The 15,840-nt window shown below is 48.0% G+C and overlaps 5 protein-coding genes across 5 annotated transcripts; 2 read left to right on the top strand and 3 right to left on the bottom strand.

Moving 5' to 3' along the window:
• Nucleotides 1-4,874: 4,874 nt before the first annotated feature.
• ABOM_000917 (cytochrome P450) lies at nucleotides 4,875-6,465 on the bottom strand (the record flags this gene model as incomplete). Its single annotated transcript, XM_022528047.1, has 2 exons — nucleotides 4,875-6,203; nucleotides 6,271-6,465. 2 exons carry the CDS (start codon nucleotides 6,463-6,465, stop codon nucleotides 4,875-4,877), a joined length of 1,524 nt encoding a protein of 507 aa, XP_022394184.1.
• Nucleotides 6,466-8,450: 1,985 nt separating this feature from the next.
• On the top strand, nucleotides 8,451-10,590 carry ABOM_000916 (uncharacterized protein; the record flags this gene model as incomplete). Its single annotated transcript, XM_022528046.1, has 2 exons — nucleotides 8,451-9,864; nucleotides 9,923-10,590. The coding sequence occupies 2 exons, from the start codon at nucleotides 8,451-8,453 to the stop codon at nucleotides 10,588-10,590; spliced, it is 2,082 nt and encodes a 693-aa protein (XP_022394185.1).
• Nucleotides 10,591-10,970: 380 nt separating this feature from the next.
• Nucleotides 10,971-12,332, bottom strand: ABOM_000915 (4-hydroxyphenylpyruvate dioxygenase family protein; the record flags this gene model as incomplete). Its single annotated transcript, XM_022528045.1, has 4 exons — nucleotides 10,971-11,105; nucleotides 11,160-11,517; nucleotides 11,573-11,632; nucleotides 11,689-12,332. The coding sequence occupies 4 exons, from the start codon at nucleotides 12,330-12,332 to the stop codon at nucleotides 10,971-10,973; spliced, it is 1,197 nt and encodes a 398-aa protein (XP_022394182.1).
• A 671-nt stretch (nucleotides 12,333-13,003) lies between these two features.
• Nucleotides 13,004-13,749, top strand: hmgX (the record flags this gene model as incomplete). The annotated part of the gene is made up of 2 exons (XM_022528044.1): nucleotides 13,004-13,188; nucleotides 13,254-13,749. 2 exons carry the CDS (start codon nucleotides 13,004-13,006, stop codon nucleotides 13,747-13,749), a joined length of 681 nt encoding a protein of 226 aa, XP_022394183.1.
• A 442-nt stretch (nucleotides 13,750-14,191) lies between these two features.
• Nucleotides 14,192-15,698, bottom strand: hmgA (putative homogentisate 1,2-dioxygenase (HmgA); the record flags this gene model as incomplete). Its single annotated transcript, XM_022528043.1, has 4 exons — nucleotides 14,192-14,312; nucleotides 14,364-15,014; nucleotides 15,069-15,578; nucleotides 15,631-15,698. The coding sequence occupies 4 exons, from the start codon at nucleotides 15,696-15,698 to the stop codon at nucleotides 14,192-14,194; spliced, it is 1,350 nt and encodes a 449-aa protein (XP_022394180.1).
• Between the last annotated feature and the right edge of the window lie 142 nt (nucleotides 15,699-15,840).

Here is a 15,840-nt window from a genome sequence, read left to right as displayed (position 1 = left end):
GTATAGAACGTTGCTAGACTTTTCGATGGAAAACTCATAAACCTTGAAAGGCACAAATTCAATTGCTTGCTGAGTTCCTTATTTTTTGGGGTATTCGGGGATATTATTCGGAGGGGACCTGCCTAGGTAGGGGATGTAGGTTTACCGTTTTTTGGTTGGCGGGACGCTTATTGGCGGGTTAGGTTTACTGTCTCTGGGATCTGAGACTTCTACTGTGTAAAAGTCTTTTTGGCTTTGGGGACGGAGTAATCACGGAGAAACTTGTCCTATTCTAGTATTTCTTTTCTTTCTTATTTTCTTTTTTATTTTTTGGTTACTGTGTTGGTGGTTGCCTTTGGGTTATATGGTAGAACGTGTGTGCTTCGTGTAGGTATAGTATTAGGAACTATGGGCCATCGCCTCTTCTATTTTCTATTATATCTAATCATTAACGGAATCCAAAGAGACCTACCTGGTTACTTTGTCATGTACATTTTGTTATATTCTAATCTGAATTTAATTTCTCTTGTAATATAATTGAGCCTTCTGTAATAGAATTACACGTCTCTGTTTTCAAGTCGCTTTTCGTTACATGTATTTGGGGAGAAGGACAACAACTGCCCCAAATGAAATCGAATATGCATCACATGACCCTAATAATCACGATATCTTCTTACCCAAATGATAAGTTAGATGATGCGTAGGGAGTTTGTCTCTGATATATTATGGCATTCAGGCATCAATCATGCCAAACTCATGATGTTACTGTGATGCTCTATCTCTGGTAAATGGCTCGGCAGTTCCTTTCTGCTTATGTATTCTGTATATTTAAAGCCGTGAATTCCTTGTTCTTAGGCTACCTGAGTGGATATTCTATGATTTAATCGACATATCGCTCCTAGAGTAGATGATCTTAGAACTCTGGGCCTTGCTCTTGGTGATATGTCGACTGACCCTGCCTTCATATGATCTTCTCCATAAATGCCAGTCCCAATATGTTCTGTTCCGAGGTTCATGCGGACATGCATAGAGTAGGGCTCGGTACTGCTTCATGTAACTCGAAGGAGTGTGGCATTAGCGGGGAAATGGAAAGGAATGCAACAGCTTTATCCACTCGATTAGGTTTAAGTTTGGTTGAAGCAATCCGTGTAACACATATCAAATTAGTAGTATAGCAATGATTAGGGCTGATTCTCCTGAAACAATTGCGTCTGTCTATAAACCCAATATCGAGATGCACCGAACTCTAGATCACCATTGCAGTATGACGACCATTGCTCAGCTGAAAATAGTGAATTGGAGATACGAAGTAACGTATGTAGCGGCTCCTTGTCTACCAGAAGAGGTATCATTCCATTTAGACAGGCAGTCTAAGCTTCAAGTTCTTTAACCATACTAAGCACGACACCCTCTATCGGAACAAGCTTATACAAGAGGTACATCACCAATGACATAGACAATGACGGGTAGACAAGGGAAAGCTTATATCGATCTCGAAAACACCCGCCTTCAGTCGGTATATAGCGGATAAATTACCCCCCTACCGCTGGCAACCAATACAGTCCTAATTGAAGGAACCTTGATCTGCCTCATTCTCCAATTGGAACGCAGCCATGCCCTCGTATCCTGTTCTAGTGCAGACGCCAGAAGTTTCCTGATCTGAACTTCCCTCGATAACGCAGATCTGGACAATAGCTTCGGTCCTTGGTTTTGTGAGATGCCGGGAAGAGGTCCAATCATTATCCACTTAGCGTTGCATGTGGAAGATTTGCCTCTAGCCTACGCTCGATCGGTCTACAGTCTCATGATATTAGTAAAGTTATTGAGAACGCCTGTGACTTTTCTTGGACAGGGATTTTTTGGAGTGAATCCCCGTGGGTACTCGAGGTGACCCATTAGGGTTTGAACGTTGCAGAGCCAAAAGCCGATAGCCTCACGATGACGCCAAAAATCAAGGACCTGCTTGAAGATTGAGGCACAACCTAAATACTTCCATGGAAGGGGAATGAGAGGAACAGTTCCTGATAATTTTCGTGTGGTGGATCGAGGTTGCATCCCGGGGCTCTTCGGCCTCTGACTCGTGCGTTGGGACTGCCAGCGGCCCGAGTTAAGAGATTGAAAATCACGGCGGAGTTTTTGCTGCGTTCAGCTCGTGAGGGGGTTGCGGGGAGGAAAGGAGGAGAAACCCGGTTCTGGTGGGTCAAATCTGGCGGGGAAATGTTGGAGAGCGGAAGAGAGCGGAAAAGAGAAACGCCATCTCTCTGTTTCCTCGTGCGTTCCCGGTTTGAGAGCACTTAAGGGTTGAGGGTTTCAAATAAGTAATTCTTATTTACTCAACGGCTTGATTGTAGGTTTGTGGCTGCTCTTTTTCGTAGTGAATTCTTTGGCGGAAACTTTAGCAGTTTGGAGGGTTGCCGGGAAGTATAATAAAGTGGTTTGCGTGAAGGATCTAGATCGGCGTATTCTCGATGCGTATTCTCGTTCCGGTTTGGAGTCGTATCGGAACTGGGGATTACATACAGGGTACTTATGATGTACGCGAGAGTGTATCTGCGAGTACTTTGTTTCTGCTTCCACTAACCTATTAGTTTATGTTAGGTCTGTTGTTTTTTGAGGCAACGGCAGCTCCGACGTATTGTACTATAATGGACACTGCTAATTATCCCAAGACAACATGGGCCAGGGTGATGACTGCACTTTGAAAATATTCGGCCAAAATTCCACTGCAGGTGCAGACCGGAGCTGCCGATACCCAGATGCATGTCATGGTGAGATGCATACTGCTATCAGTAAACAATTGTGAAATCCTGATCCTACTCTATGTGGCTGGCATGTAGCTGAGAAAATAGAGGTCTAACCGTCGGATACGTTGAAGGCCGATCTAGGATAGGTTTCGTCTATAACAATCAGGTTGACCTGCTTTGGGACGGTGGAAACACTCAACCATTCCCAACAAGGTGTCCACGGTTGTTCAAGTCATACATATTCTCCCAACGTGTAGTATTCACGCTGCTAAGGAAAACTTATCTGGCTTTGTGTTCGGCATCTATTGGTGTCCCCAAGGGCTTGTTGGATCTTGTGAAACTCATACTGTAAAATAATGGCGTTAGTCTGTAGTCCACTAAAGGCTCTGGGCAATTCGTTCAAAATAATCGTAGGGAGATAAGCTTGCCGAATGTTTGTACTGTACGACTCGGCAACGTCATGTAGTCATGAGTCAGGCATTATAAATTCCCAAGGGTTCTTCTGGAGACCTGAAGAACCCCTGATATTTGGCCCTGCCGGTGATATCATGAGGCGCCGATCGACTCTCAGATTGACATCTAGACCATGCCAGTGACAACAGAAAAATCTGCATTACATCTGACAGTTAAATGATCCAATTATAGAAGAACTGGTTTATGCCGTCATTGACCGCGCCGTATCACGTGGCGACGAGGTACACACAGCAGTACAAGCGATGTGATCACTCTGCCCAATCTGCTACCCATATCTTGATTCAAACCAAACCAAAACAAAGAAAAGTACCGGTTTTTGTTAGCAAGCGGCCATCATTTCCAGCCCAGTCTCTTACTAACTTCGCCTCGACCGGTTCGCCTGTTTTCCATTTCCCATTCAGCAGATGCAGGTCAGGGAACTGGCCTTGTCGCTTGCGTTGGTCGTTCAATATCATTGGGCAGGACCTGAGCACTGTCGATCTCAAGGTCACCAGGTCTATGAGTTGGCAATTTCATCACACTTCGAATTCTTCCCCTGCTCCAGGACCCGGGATAATCCACTGACAAGTCACCCGTGTCTCTTAGTAAAGCTCGTTTTGTTGCTTAACGGAAATGCCGCCGATCGATGCAGTTGACGGCAGGTAAGGACTCCAGCAGCGTACCACCCTCGCATGATCCCCGGCTTTCGACCTTACATGGAGCGCCTTACAGTGGGCATGGCTGACGGCTTCAACAGGTCCTGACCCCACCTGGCGAACGGGACGCTTGACGCTCAGTCGACCGTAGAATCGTATTCGAAGGTCAGATCACTCCACCAGGTCCACCACGGTGCCACGAACCTCACCCCGTAATGGCTGGCACTTCATCTATGGGGCATATTTTCTGTACTCCGTATTCTAGACCCCGGTCCATGTCGATCAGCGCCTCAAAACTGGTGATGGTGTGCTATGATTGTTCCGGATGCTTGCACGCGCAGAGGTTTTGCTTTTTTTTTCTTCATTCCCCCTGAAACTGACCCAACGGCCCGTAAATTTTCTTGATCACACGCTCACCATTATCCTTATTCTGACATTAATCAATATCCGCTGCTGAGTTGGCAAACCCTCAGCCTCAGCATGTTGCTTGCGCCACCGATCAATGACCCGTGGGACAGCATATCCCGCTTACTCAACTGTCAAATAGGTAACTATGTATTCCCCTTGTTATACGTATTCCAATCCTGCTATAGGTGTTGAGCTCTGTATTACCCTCCATGGTAGACTAAAAGCTGGTATCTTACATACGCGGTTTACTGGTTACGCCGATTTGGTATCGACGCAGGTACTTACTCTCTTGGGATTTTGCTACCATCCAACTCGGCGGCTCCTGTCTTTCACGCATTCAGAAATAGCCATGTGACAATACGATCTCTTCTTGTCGTAATCTCCCATTATTGACTGCTCTTGCTGACATTTCTACTGGGGTACTTAGTCACCATGCCGTGGACATAATATTATTAATAACATCTAATGCTAACATTATACATATCCTTTCTAGGGTGCAATATCAACTATGGTTGACTCGAGATGGTCGACCTCACGAAGATGGCCATGTTACACAGCGATAAAAAACAAAGCGACGACAGCGACTGCATTACTCGAACATATGGGCTTCGCAAAGGAAGATTTTGATCAAGGCTCATGACTTTTCCGGGAATCGTCGCTCCCAACCAATAATCGCTGGTTTCGAGGGACCGGAGAACATGGACGAGTAGTCTGTGGCAGGAACACCTTTCTTGCCATCTACATTGAACAGCTTCATATGACGCGCCATTGTCGCCACGATTACTCCCAGGTTAACATAGGCAAACTTCTCTCCAATGCAGCGATGGCGGCCAGCGCCAAAGGGCAGATAAGGACTGGATGTTCCTTTGGACACGGTGCCATAGCCGTAGTCGACCATGTCCTCTTCATCCTCCTTCTCAGCTCGGTTCTCCCAGCGATGGGGATCCCAGCGGCTTGCATTGGGGAAGTACTCATCACTAAGAGCGGTCACGCCGGGAGATGCTAGCAGAACGTGGTCTGCGGGGACGACGTAGGGTGTGCCAGGAACCGGCATCGGGTTCTTGACCTTGCGCATGAGAGAGTGAATGGAAAGGTGCAAACGCAGAGTTTCCTTGATGAGATTCTGATGAAGGGGCAAAAGATCCAGATCACGGTACTGCAGCGGCGGAAGGGTACTTCCATCCGGGCTGAGCTTCGTGATTTGCTCCTGATAGAGCTCTTCCAAGACCGCGGGCTCAGAGGCTAGTCGTAGCATGATCCAAGAGCTGATAGATGACGATGAGTGTTGACCTGCCATTAGTAAAGTGATCATCATATGGGCGATTTCTTTGTCTGGCACAGGCTGTCCATTCTTATAGGTACAATGCATGAGGTTCCAGATCATGTCGGAAGTCTCCCGGTCCGGGCTCTTGCGGCGCTCGTTGATAATGTCCATATAGATCTCCCTCATGCGCACATGGGCAGCATCTCGCTTCCGGTTACGCGGCAGCGGTGCCCACGGAAGCATGAAGTTGATAGGAGTGAACCCCCGGTCAAGGTCATGATACAAATCTGCGAACTCCGCAGTAAGCTTTTTGCGAACCTCCTCGCCTTGCAGTGCCCGACCGGCAGTGAAGATAGTGATTTCAGCCATGGCACCCGTGATTTCCACCCGGCCGGATGTCCCCTTGAAGTTGGGTGATGTTTTGAGATAATCAAGAACTTCTTTTTCAATCAGTGGTACATGCGACTCCAGTGCAGCCTGAGTGAGGCCAAATTTGATGAATTTCTTCTGCTCCATAAGCTTTGAATTCGGGCAATCATACACAATGTCGGAACCAAAGACCGGCGTGGTGAGCGGGCTATAGATCTCCTCGGCATTGACATCCTTCAGTTTGCCATTGAGAATGAATTCGTTGCCTTGAATGCCCAGGTATACTGTGATCTTTCGACCCAGTAATATGAAGGTAAAGATGTCGCCATACTGCCAACTGTGTTAGCAGCGGGCTCCATACAGAATTGCGGAATAAACATCACGGCGGCCGACTAACCTTTTGTCTACAAGAAAAGAAAAATGCATAAGGGTCCATCCCATAAGTAACGGTACTGCCCAAGAAAGGGATCCAGTGGAAAACAAGAGGTGGATCAGTCTTATTACGAAAGAGAAGCTGGCGCAAGACATTTAGGATGATGATTGCCAGCACGCCAACAGCCGCGTAGGCGCTGACGAGAGTGAAGGATGCCATGCTGCGAGGAGAAGATCGCGAAGACAGGGAAGAATAGGAAAACGAGTGTGAGGAGCCAGAAGAATACCGACCATAATATGGAAATTAGATAGGCCATTTGGATCTACCTTTCAATGTGTATGCCTAATCTGGATGGAACCCTAACCCGTAACCATGAGGAGTCAAGGATAGCCAGACCATTACTAAACAGAAGCACTGCCCCTTTAGCAATCGGAACAACCCCAATTCTGCTGACACCACCCGGATATGCAATGCGAGGTACCTGATAGTGGACCCCATATTGGAGTACTTGGCATCGGCGGGTGGGTTGGCATCCGAATCGGACCACTCCAGATGCCCTAATTGATCAGCAGCCCCTTGCAGCTCTAACGACAGAGAAACCCAGCCCCGGTGAATGTATACATAATAATATGTACGGAATACACGGCAATGGTTTAATTTGAAAACGTACGGAGTAGTTTTCATTTCTTTCGAGAGTTGCTATATTCACTAGGTTGTTTTTTGTCCTGGTCAAATCTTCAGGTCCCAAAGCCTGGAAGTTTGCAAGGTACTGCGTCGACCGCTGTCTGTGTATTGGGCCATAAAGCTGGGACTGTCATACATTGTGTCGTTGGTAAAGTGCTGACATGTGCTGCTTCATGAAGCTTGCTGTGGATATAGTGGCTAAGATTGAGCGCCTTGTCTCTCCTCTGTTCAGACTGCTCTTGACCCACAGGGACTGGAAGAACTATACACTGAAGAATGTCCTAGATAATATTTCCGTATATTAATTCTGCAAGACTGGCTTGGCTGAGGAGATAGCTATTCAGATGCAAAAAAGCATCCAGTACTGATCACCCGTCGAGTAATGAACTACGATGCCTTTGCCTATAGAAAAGAGATTCTCTGATAATCGTTCATGTGGGCCTTCACATGAAGATCGTACACAGCTATGCTGACTCTCTCAATGACCGAGAACATAAACCTACTGCAGCTGCTGGGCATTCAAGTTCAGAAATGTATAGAGTGTATGGTTTTGTTTCCTGGTACATTACGGCACATGCATATTCTAAAATCGTAGTTAATTTCTTCCTGCATAGTATATCTTTCCACTCACCATGGGACGATTCCTGTCAGCCCATGCTTTTACTTCTAGAACTACATTATCGATACTTAGGGGGAAAATGTATTCTAGACAGGAAACGATGGTTAGATACGTCTTGAGATAGCGGCTGAAGACCCCTGTAGCATTGGACGGAATCTCCACCTAGAAGCTAACGACATATTTTGTTCTAGAGTTGGCACCATTCTTCGTAATACTGGTGGCTTGATACGTTTGAGGTATCTAGAATGTAGACGGAAAGTGGCGTGATTCGGTGGATAGGTTGATGATAGTAGGAATCAAATAAGATATCATGGCGCACCTTATGTTCAGCGGACTCTACAATAGGTGAAAGGCTAAAATATTCAATTGGAACCTATCTTGGAGATCCTAACTGGAGGCGAAAAAAGAATTCAGGGACGGGTTCTGTCAGGTTGCCGACCAGGCTAAAAATAGAGTAACTTTGAATAATAGTCAATCATTCCTTGGAATAGGAGATGCACCACATCTAAAGAATTACAGTCCCAGTGCCGTGGAAACTCGACGGGGTTTAATTGAGAACAGGAGTTCCTGACCTGGGACTAGTTCGTATCTGCAGCCCCATGTGGCGCTTGGACCTTGAGTCATTTGCACTGAATCATCGGGAGTCACGAAGAGTCATTGTGGCGCTTCTCCGTTTCAGGACTAGCGCGTGAGGCCGACCTTCAGCGGCAAACGTCTGATGACTAAGCCCGTATGGCTTCCTTTCACAAACTATCAATCTAGTAGTCGGGTTATATTGCTATTTATCCAGACGTATTGTCCGGGTCTGTAGTTGCTTCAATCTACTGTGCTGTCTTTTTCTGTCATATTTTGACTGGGCACTAGATTTTGAATGAACGACCCTTCATCGGCAGCCAGCAACATGACCAGCACAAGTTCAACAGCTGGCCAGAGGCCCGTCTCGAAAGCCGAAAGCTCAAATCCCCGCGAATTCCAGATAAACCAGCTGAGGAGACGCTTTCGCCCGGCTGAGAGCACGGATGATGTGGGCATAACGCTGACTTTTGGGATGGCCCCTTCGGACCCGGACTTTCCCTTCGAAATGGACAAGCTGCAATGCGTTTTGCATGTGCCTCTATCATATCCTGGTCGTGAGAGACCCACTTTGAAAGTGACCAATTCCGAAATGGGCAGCGCTTTTCAGGATAATGTTGCGCGGGGATTCGATGACATTGTTGACAGCACCCTGAGAAGTGGTGGCCGTGCGACCTTGTTAACCTGGATGAATACGCTAGACCGACACCTTGAGCGTTTACTCACGACTACGGAAAGAGGCCCTACGCTGAAGTTCGTACCAAATGTGGCTGGCAAGCAGAAGCCAGAGAGCATATCGATTGTGGAAGGTGTGAAATCCTTGGCTGTTTCTACCCCAGCGAGTAAGCAAGACATGGAACCAAAGCCGTTGTCTGTGACGGAGGTTCCCTCTCAGGTATACTCTGCAGAGGAGAAATCACAGGCCGAGAAGAGGAGGGCTGTGGAGACTAAGCAAATCGAAGCTCGTCTTGGAAGACTGCCTTTGTTTCAGAAATCCAAAGATGGGCTTTCGTTTGTGATTCCTATACAGCCCCCCAAACCCGACCGGCTACCGATTCCGATCCGTTCTGTGAAAACAGTCAAGCTATCGGTGCCCCGTTTGTACCCACTAGAACAGAGCTCTGTTGAGCTCCAAGGCGTTGATCGTGCAGAAGCGCGGCCTGTCGAAGTGGGGTTTGCGCAGTGGGTTGAAGGAAACTCAAAATTGAACCTGATGTCGCAAATCAATTACCTGACGGCCAACATGCATAACTTCGCCAAAACGCTACTTGAGACTCCTCAGGAGACTGTTATTGATGCGTCACCTGAACCGCATACAGACTCTAAAGCTCATGAAGATAAATCGACGACGATAAATGGCTCGACACTAGAAGACAAACCTCACGTCCATGTCGTTCCACGACCTCCAGAATGGACAGTGGGCGAGCGCAGCAGCGAGAGCGAAGGTACGGACATGACCGAGTCTGAAGATGACTTTACAGGCGAAGATGAAGAAGATGGAGGAGCTCTAGTACCAGCGCTCCCGGAAACCACTGTGGAACGTGGTGTTGCCCTTTCTTTCCCCTTCTTGGAACTATATGGAATTGAGCTTTTAGAGCTTGTCGGCCTCTCAATCACGATTAAATGTGATCGATGCAAGGAGCAGATGGACGTAAAGAACGTCCCCCAGGTCAAGGACAAAGCTGATGCATTGTCTCCTAAAGTTGAGTCATGCAAGAAATGTGCCAATACTATGAGTTTTGGTAAGGATTTCTCGAACAGTACATAATATGAGAGACTAAACTAATCACATTCAACTAGGCTTCCGTCGACAGTTAATGCACCCTAATTCAAACCGCGCCGGGTATCTTGACTTGGATGGCTGTACTATCGCCGATCTTCTTCCTAGCAGCTTCATTCCAGCATGCGCTGAATGTTCAAGCCCCTTCCCTGCACCCGGTGTTGTTGCAGTCCGCGGTGAGAGCGCATCAGCATCATGCCGCCAATGTCATCGCAAGATGGTATTCAAGGTTCCTGAAGTCAAATTCCTCAGGGTAGGATCGGCCGCATTCACTTCTCGCAACCAAGCATTGCCACGAAAGAAGCCAAAGGAAGCTCTTGGCATTGTTGCTGGTCAAGAACTCCCACGTCGTGGTCGCTGTTCACACTATGGCAAAAGCTATCGCTGGTTTCGATTCAGCTGCTGTGCCAAGGTATTTCCTTGCGATAAATGTCACGATGCGGAGACAGACCACCCCAACGAACACGCTAATCGTATGATCTGTGGCTTCTGCTCTAGAGAGCAAATTTACCGGCCTGAAAATTGCGGAGTCTGTCGTGCGGTTCTTATAGGAAAAGCAGGAAGTGGATTCTGGGAAGGCGGGAAAGGCACGAGGAACAAGGTATTGATGAGTCGGAAAGATCCACGGAAGTATAAGCGTCGACCGGGATCAACTCCGGGAGGTTCTTCTTCGAAAAAGAAATATTAAAGGTGTCTACTTGGGTCGTCATATGTGCATCGGATGTTGGGCCATGTCTGGTTCGTCGATACCTTGGTGCACTGGATGGCCTGTGTACATGAAATGAACATAATGTCGCCCAATGAAAATACGATTAGATGCTTCGTATGCTTAGGATTTACTGTAACCATAACTTCAGATAAACAGGCCTTTAAAAACATTAGAAAGTAGCATGTACATACAAGACTCCCACATTCATAGAAACACTTCTTGTTATAGCCATTAGAGACGCTAATCTAACATGCGCAGCAACTTGACAAAAATACACTTGTTGGAAGAGATGTAGGATAGGTATCAAGCAGAGGCAGCAATACAAAGGCATAAGTCATTCACATCATCACACCCACGTCCTAAACAAGATTTCCACGCAGCTCCTGTTCCCGCTCAATCGCCTCGAACAACGACTTGAAGTTTCCAGCTCCGAAACCCTCGAAGTTATGTCTCTGGATAATCTCAATGAAAACAGTGGGGCGATCCATCAAGTGCTATAACCATTAGTACACGACCATTACACAAGAAAGCGGAACTGATCAACATACCTTGGTGAACAACTGCAGAAGATACCCATTCTCATCAAAGTCGATGAGGATATCCAGTTTCTGGATCGTATCGAAGTCTTCGTGAAGGGTCAGGCCGGCCTTCTTCAGTCGGATCTTCACGTCATCGTAGTAAGTGCTGGGGACCTTGATGAATTCCACACCGCGAGCCTTGAGGTTGGTGATGTCCCGGATGATATCGTCGGTCAGGAGAGCGATGTGCTGGACGCCAGCACCGTTGTAGAAGTCGACGTATTCTTCGATCTGAGATTGCTTCTTGCCCTTGGCTGGTTCGTTTATGGGCATCTTGACGATCTCGTTTGGTGAGGCCATCACGATACTCTTCAGAGCAGAGAATTCACTACTCAATTGTTAGTTGATCGTCCCCAAAATCTGACAGGAACAGCTGGACTCACGTGCAGATTTGCTTGTCGTCGACGGACCAGAAACGGTGGAATCCGAGGGCTTTCTCGTAGCTGTGATTGTTTAGCTTTTGGGTATAAAAGACAAACGAAAACAAAGGATAACTCACTATTCGCAAACCTTGTCCATCTCATCCCAGTCCTGGTTTCCAACACAGTGGTCAATGCGGTTGAGATGCACACTGGGCAAGAATTTAGAGACGGGGTCCTCTGCGGTCTCGAGCCGGTAGCCCGGGAGGAAAGCACCGCGGTAGTTGCTCCTCTCAAGCAGTGTATGTGTGGTCTGGCCATAAGTCTGGATTGTAGCTACTCTGACCTCGCCGCTTTCATCCTTCAGCGTCTGCGGGTTCGATACAGCCTTTGCACCGTTGCTTACTGCCGCGTTGAAGACGGCATCGACAGAGTCGACTTCGAACGCAACATCCTTGACGCCGTCGCCGTGCTGCTCTAGGTGGTGGTGGATTTCTCTCAGCTGCTCCTGTTCCTCGCTGGAGAAACGGTCGATCTGGTCGAGGGAACGGAGAGGCGAAGTGAGGATGAAGGTGACGTCTCCGTTGCGGACAACGTGGGAGCAGATGCCTCGGCTGTCGGTTTCGAGACCACGGTAGGCGACGCGCTTGAAGCCCATGCGTGTGATATAGTACGTAGCGGCTTGTTTGGCATTGCCTACGTACCAGTGCACATGGTCGTAGCCTCTGTAGCTGGCGAGGGAGGTTCGGTCTGTGGGAGGGGGGCTGGTGGAGATAGGGGCCATGGCTGTTGTTTTCGTGGTATTGTTTTGCTTTGACTTTGATTCTTTGGTTTATAGTAGTACAGATCTGATAGAGTCTGAGTTGAGCAATATAAATTGAAACTGTCGTTGTGCTGTCTTGATATCAACTACGACGAATGATAATCATCTTAAATACAATTCGACTCCCAGCCGTGGATCGATCACCGGGTATCTTGCTAGCCCACCACTTCATCAAACCAACACCTACATCACCTCTGAATAGTGATGATTTCATTCTTCCCAGTCCTACATTACCCAATTCGGTCAGCGGGATGATGGCAACTTGGGGCTTGCGTCGGCTGTGAGCGGGTGTTGCGTGGAAAGGGCCGGCTGGGCGCGGGTATCTCGAAATAGCCGACGCGCAGATGACCATGGGTAAAACATCCGCCACAATGACGCTGAAGCATATCACGGCTTCAGTCGCTTTAATTGCTGGGACTATACCGTTTCCAATCTTCATAGATATACATAGTCTAGTTGTACATAATATCCACAATATAACACCTGAGACATACAATCCCTTACTCCCTTACATCAATTCCCCCTACTTACACCTACTCACGACCAAAACCAAACTATCCTTTCCACTTCTATACCTCCAATCACACCAACCAAATACCCTCGAATTAATACAACCCCGAAGACAAATGAATATGGCCTCAACAACAATCTCCTCCACAAAACCAAACCTAACAACCAACGACTCAGCCGTTCTACAAGCCCTCTTCGACGCCGAATCCTCGCCCTCAAACGGCATCACAATCAATCCATCTCTACCCCCCTTCCCAACCCACCTAAACATCGACCCCAAGCTCCACGAAACCCTCAAACCCGCGAAGTAGCCATCGTCCGTACCCTGGCATCGCCCAACCCGACCCCCGAGACGATCCAATCCGCCATAAGCCAGCTCTCCACCCTGATAGCAGAACACCCAACCTACCCACCCGCCTACGTGAACAGAGCCCAAGCCCTCCGCATGCTTATATCCACGGACCAAGCGGAAGAAACTGAAACAGAACTCTTCACCCCACAAAACGCAGAGACCGTATCCTCCCTCCTCTCTGATTTGGGCGAGGCGATTGGTCTAGCGACGCCGCGGTCACCGGCGGATCCTGTTTCGGAGGTCCAGGCGCGTTTACTGGCTGATGCGCATACGCACCGCGGGTATTTGTTGCTGAGGTTGGCGAAGGTGAAGAAGAGTGGTGAAGCGTTTGAGGGGCCAGGGAGATGGAGCCAGTTAGATGCGGACAGGTTGGAAGAAATGGCGAGTCGCGACTTCTTCTTTGGGGGTCGGTTTGGGAATAAAGTTGCCCAGCAGTTGGCTGTGCAGACGAATCCTTATGCGAAGATGTGTGGGGCTATTGTAAAGGAAGCATTAAGGAAGGAGGTTGAGGGGTGATGTTTCTTTTTGTCTGTGTTGTGTATGTGCATATGTGTAGCTTTAGCGTCGTGTGTTCAATGTGGATTGGTTTGTTATATGATTTAATATGAACTAGAGTTATTCCGGGTTCAGCTAGGATAGATGAATTCTAGTGACCAGGGTTTACCAAGAGAATGTAGTTCAATTGCTGGCGCAAAAGCCGTCCATGTGGTAGTACTGCACCATGCAACCGCAACACTATGGCGTCGGCCAAATCGAGGAAGTAAATTTAGCCAAGTCGGAGGATTGGCCTTTATGGCTGTGGGTATGAGGCTCCCATGACAGTTTGAATGTGAACAATGGATGCGAATACAATATTAAATCAAGTGTTCCATTTAAGTAGACCAGGTATCAGTGCTAAGTTGCCAATGAATGTTTACAAAATATGCAGTACATCGTTTTCTCATCACAAGTGCAAACCTCAGGCCTTGTTAGGGTTCTTGAAGTGCCTCTTCAATGGCCGCCAGCTATGCTCGTTGTACTCTTCCTGTACCTTCTGGCACGTCTTGAGACCCCATTCGGATACACCGACCATGAGAGAACTAAAGACATTAGTAATTGAACAATACAAGCATGTCATAGCGAATACGAACCTTTCAAACATGAATGCCATGCTTCCATCACCGACCTTCTGCGGCTTCAGTTCAGCATTGCTGGCCCCCTCGAAAGCATCGGTGTCGGGACCGTGCGCGCTCATGACATTATGCAGACTGGCTCCGGCTGGCTGGAAGCCGCCGCCGGTTTTCGCATCATAGTTGCCCGAGATCAAGCCCATGAACTCGGACATGGTGTTACGGTGGTACCATGGCGGACGGAAGGTGTTTTCTTGCACCAACCATCGCGGAGGGAAGATGACGAAGTCAGCAATGGCGGTTCCGACATGGTCAGATGGGCCGGTGAGGACAGTGAAAATGGAAGGGTCGGGGTGATCAAAGGAAATAGAGCCAATGGTGTTAAAGCGACCTAGGTCATACTTGTAAGGGTAGTAGTTGCCGTGCCAGGCGACGATATCGAATGGAGTGTGATCCTGGCGAGCGGAGAAAAGGGTGTTGTTGAATTTGCTGTACAGGCGGTATTCGGATGGTTCCTCTTCATCATCGAAAGAAGCTACAGGAGCTTGGAAGTCACGCGCATTGGCGAGGCAGTTCGAACCAATGGGACCAAGTTCTGGGAGTTGATAGTGACCTTGGTAGAGCTCGCAGATGTACCCTCTTACCGGGCCATCTGGCAGAGTTACGCGGTATCTTGTAATTGAAATAGTCAGGTTACTGCTAGACTCATAGCATAGGAGGGCTTACCTGACACCACGAGGAATGACACAAATTTCATTTGGGCGGACGATAAGTCTTCCCAATTCAGTCTGAATGTCTAGCACGCCGTGCTGTGGGACAATCAGGAAATCACCGTCCGCAGAATAAAAGGCCTCCTTTCCCATGTCCTTTCCAGCCGCATACATCAGAATTCCCAGTCCCTGTTTCAGGGTGGGATCTCCGGAGCCTGCGATGAGATGCAGTCCATGCACCCAGTCCACAGTCTCATCCAGATCGAACGGGTTCCAGCGAAGCTGATTGGGAATGTGGTGGAGCTTGGTGGTCTCGGTGGTCATATGAGTGTGATAGGAGTCTCCATTTTCGACCTTGAAGTTCTCGTGGGCGGCCGCAGGAATGATCCTGTAAACCCAAGTTTGTTTGTTCTCATGTCGAGGAGCAGTGAAGGCTGTTCCAGACAGCTTTTCGGCATATAGACCATACGGAGCCTTCTGGGGGGAGTTCTGGCCTACGGGGAGGGCTCCTTCGATGGCTTCCGATCTGCGAGAATGTTAATTCCGCCATCCCTCATTCCGCACCCTTAGAGGCTTACTCATGATAAGAATCGAATCCAGTCTGGTAGGAGTAAGGGTCTGGGTGTGAGAAATTGGTGACTGGCATGATGTCAATGCCTGTTGTCTGTAGTATATGCTTTTTTTTTTGCGTTCAACGAATGAGTAGTAGTACAAGAGGTGGAGTTTAGACTTGATAAAAAATCGCAACCCTAAAGGTGCGGCGTGTGCCTCGTTTTATGAGAGTATTG

This window comes from Aspergillus bombycis, assembly GCF_001792695.1.
Source record: "Aspergillus bombycis strain NRRL26010 chromosome Unknown contig00003, whole genome shotgun sequence".
NCBI classification, from domain to species: Eukaryota; Fungi; Ascomycota; class Eurotiomycetes; order Eurotiales; family Aspergillaceae; genus Aspergillus; species Aspergillus bombycis.
Note: the sequence above shows the minus strand (reverse complement) of the source record. Positions and strands in the feature narration are given on the sequence as shown.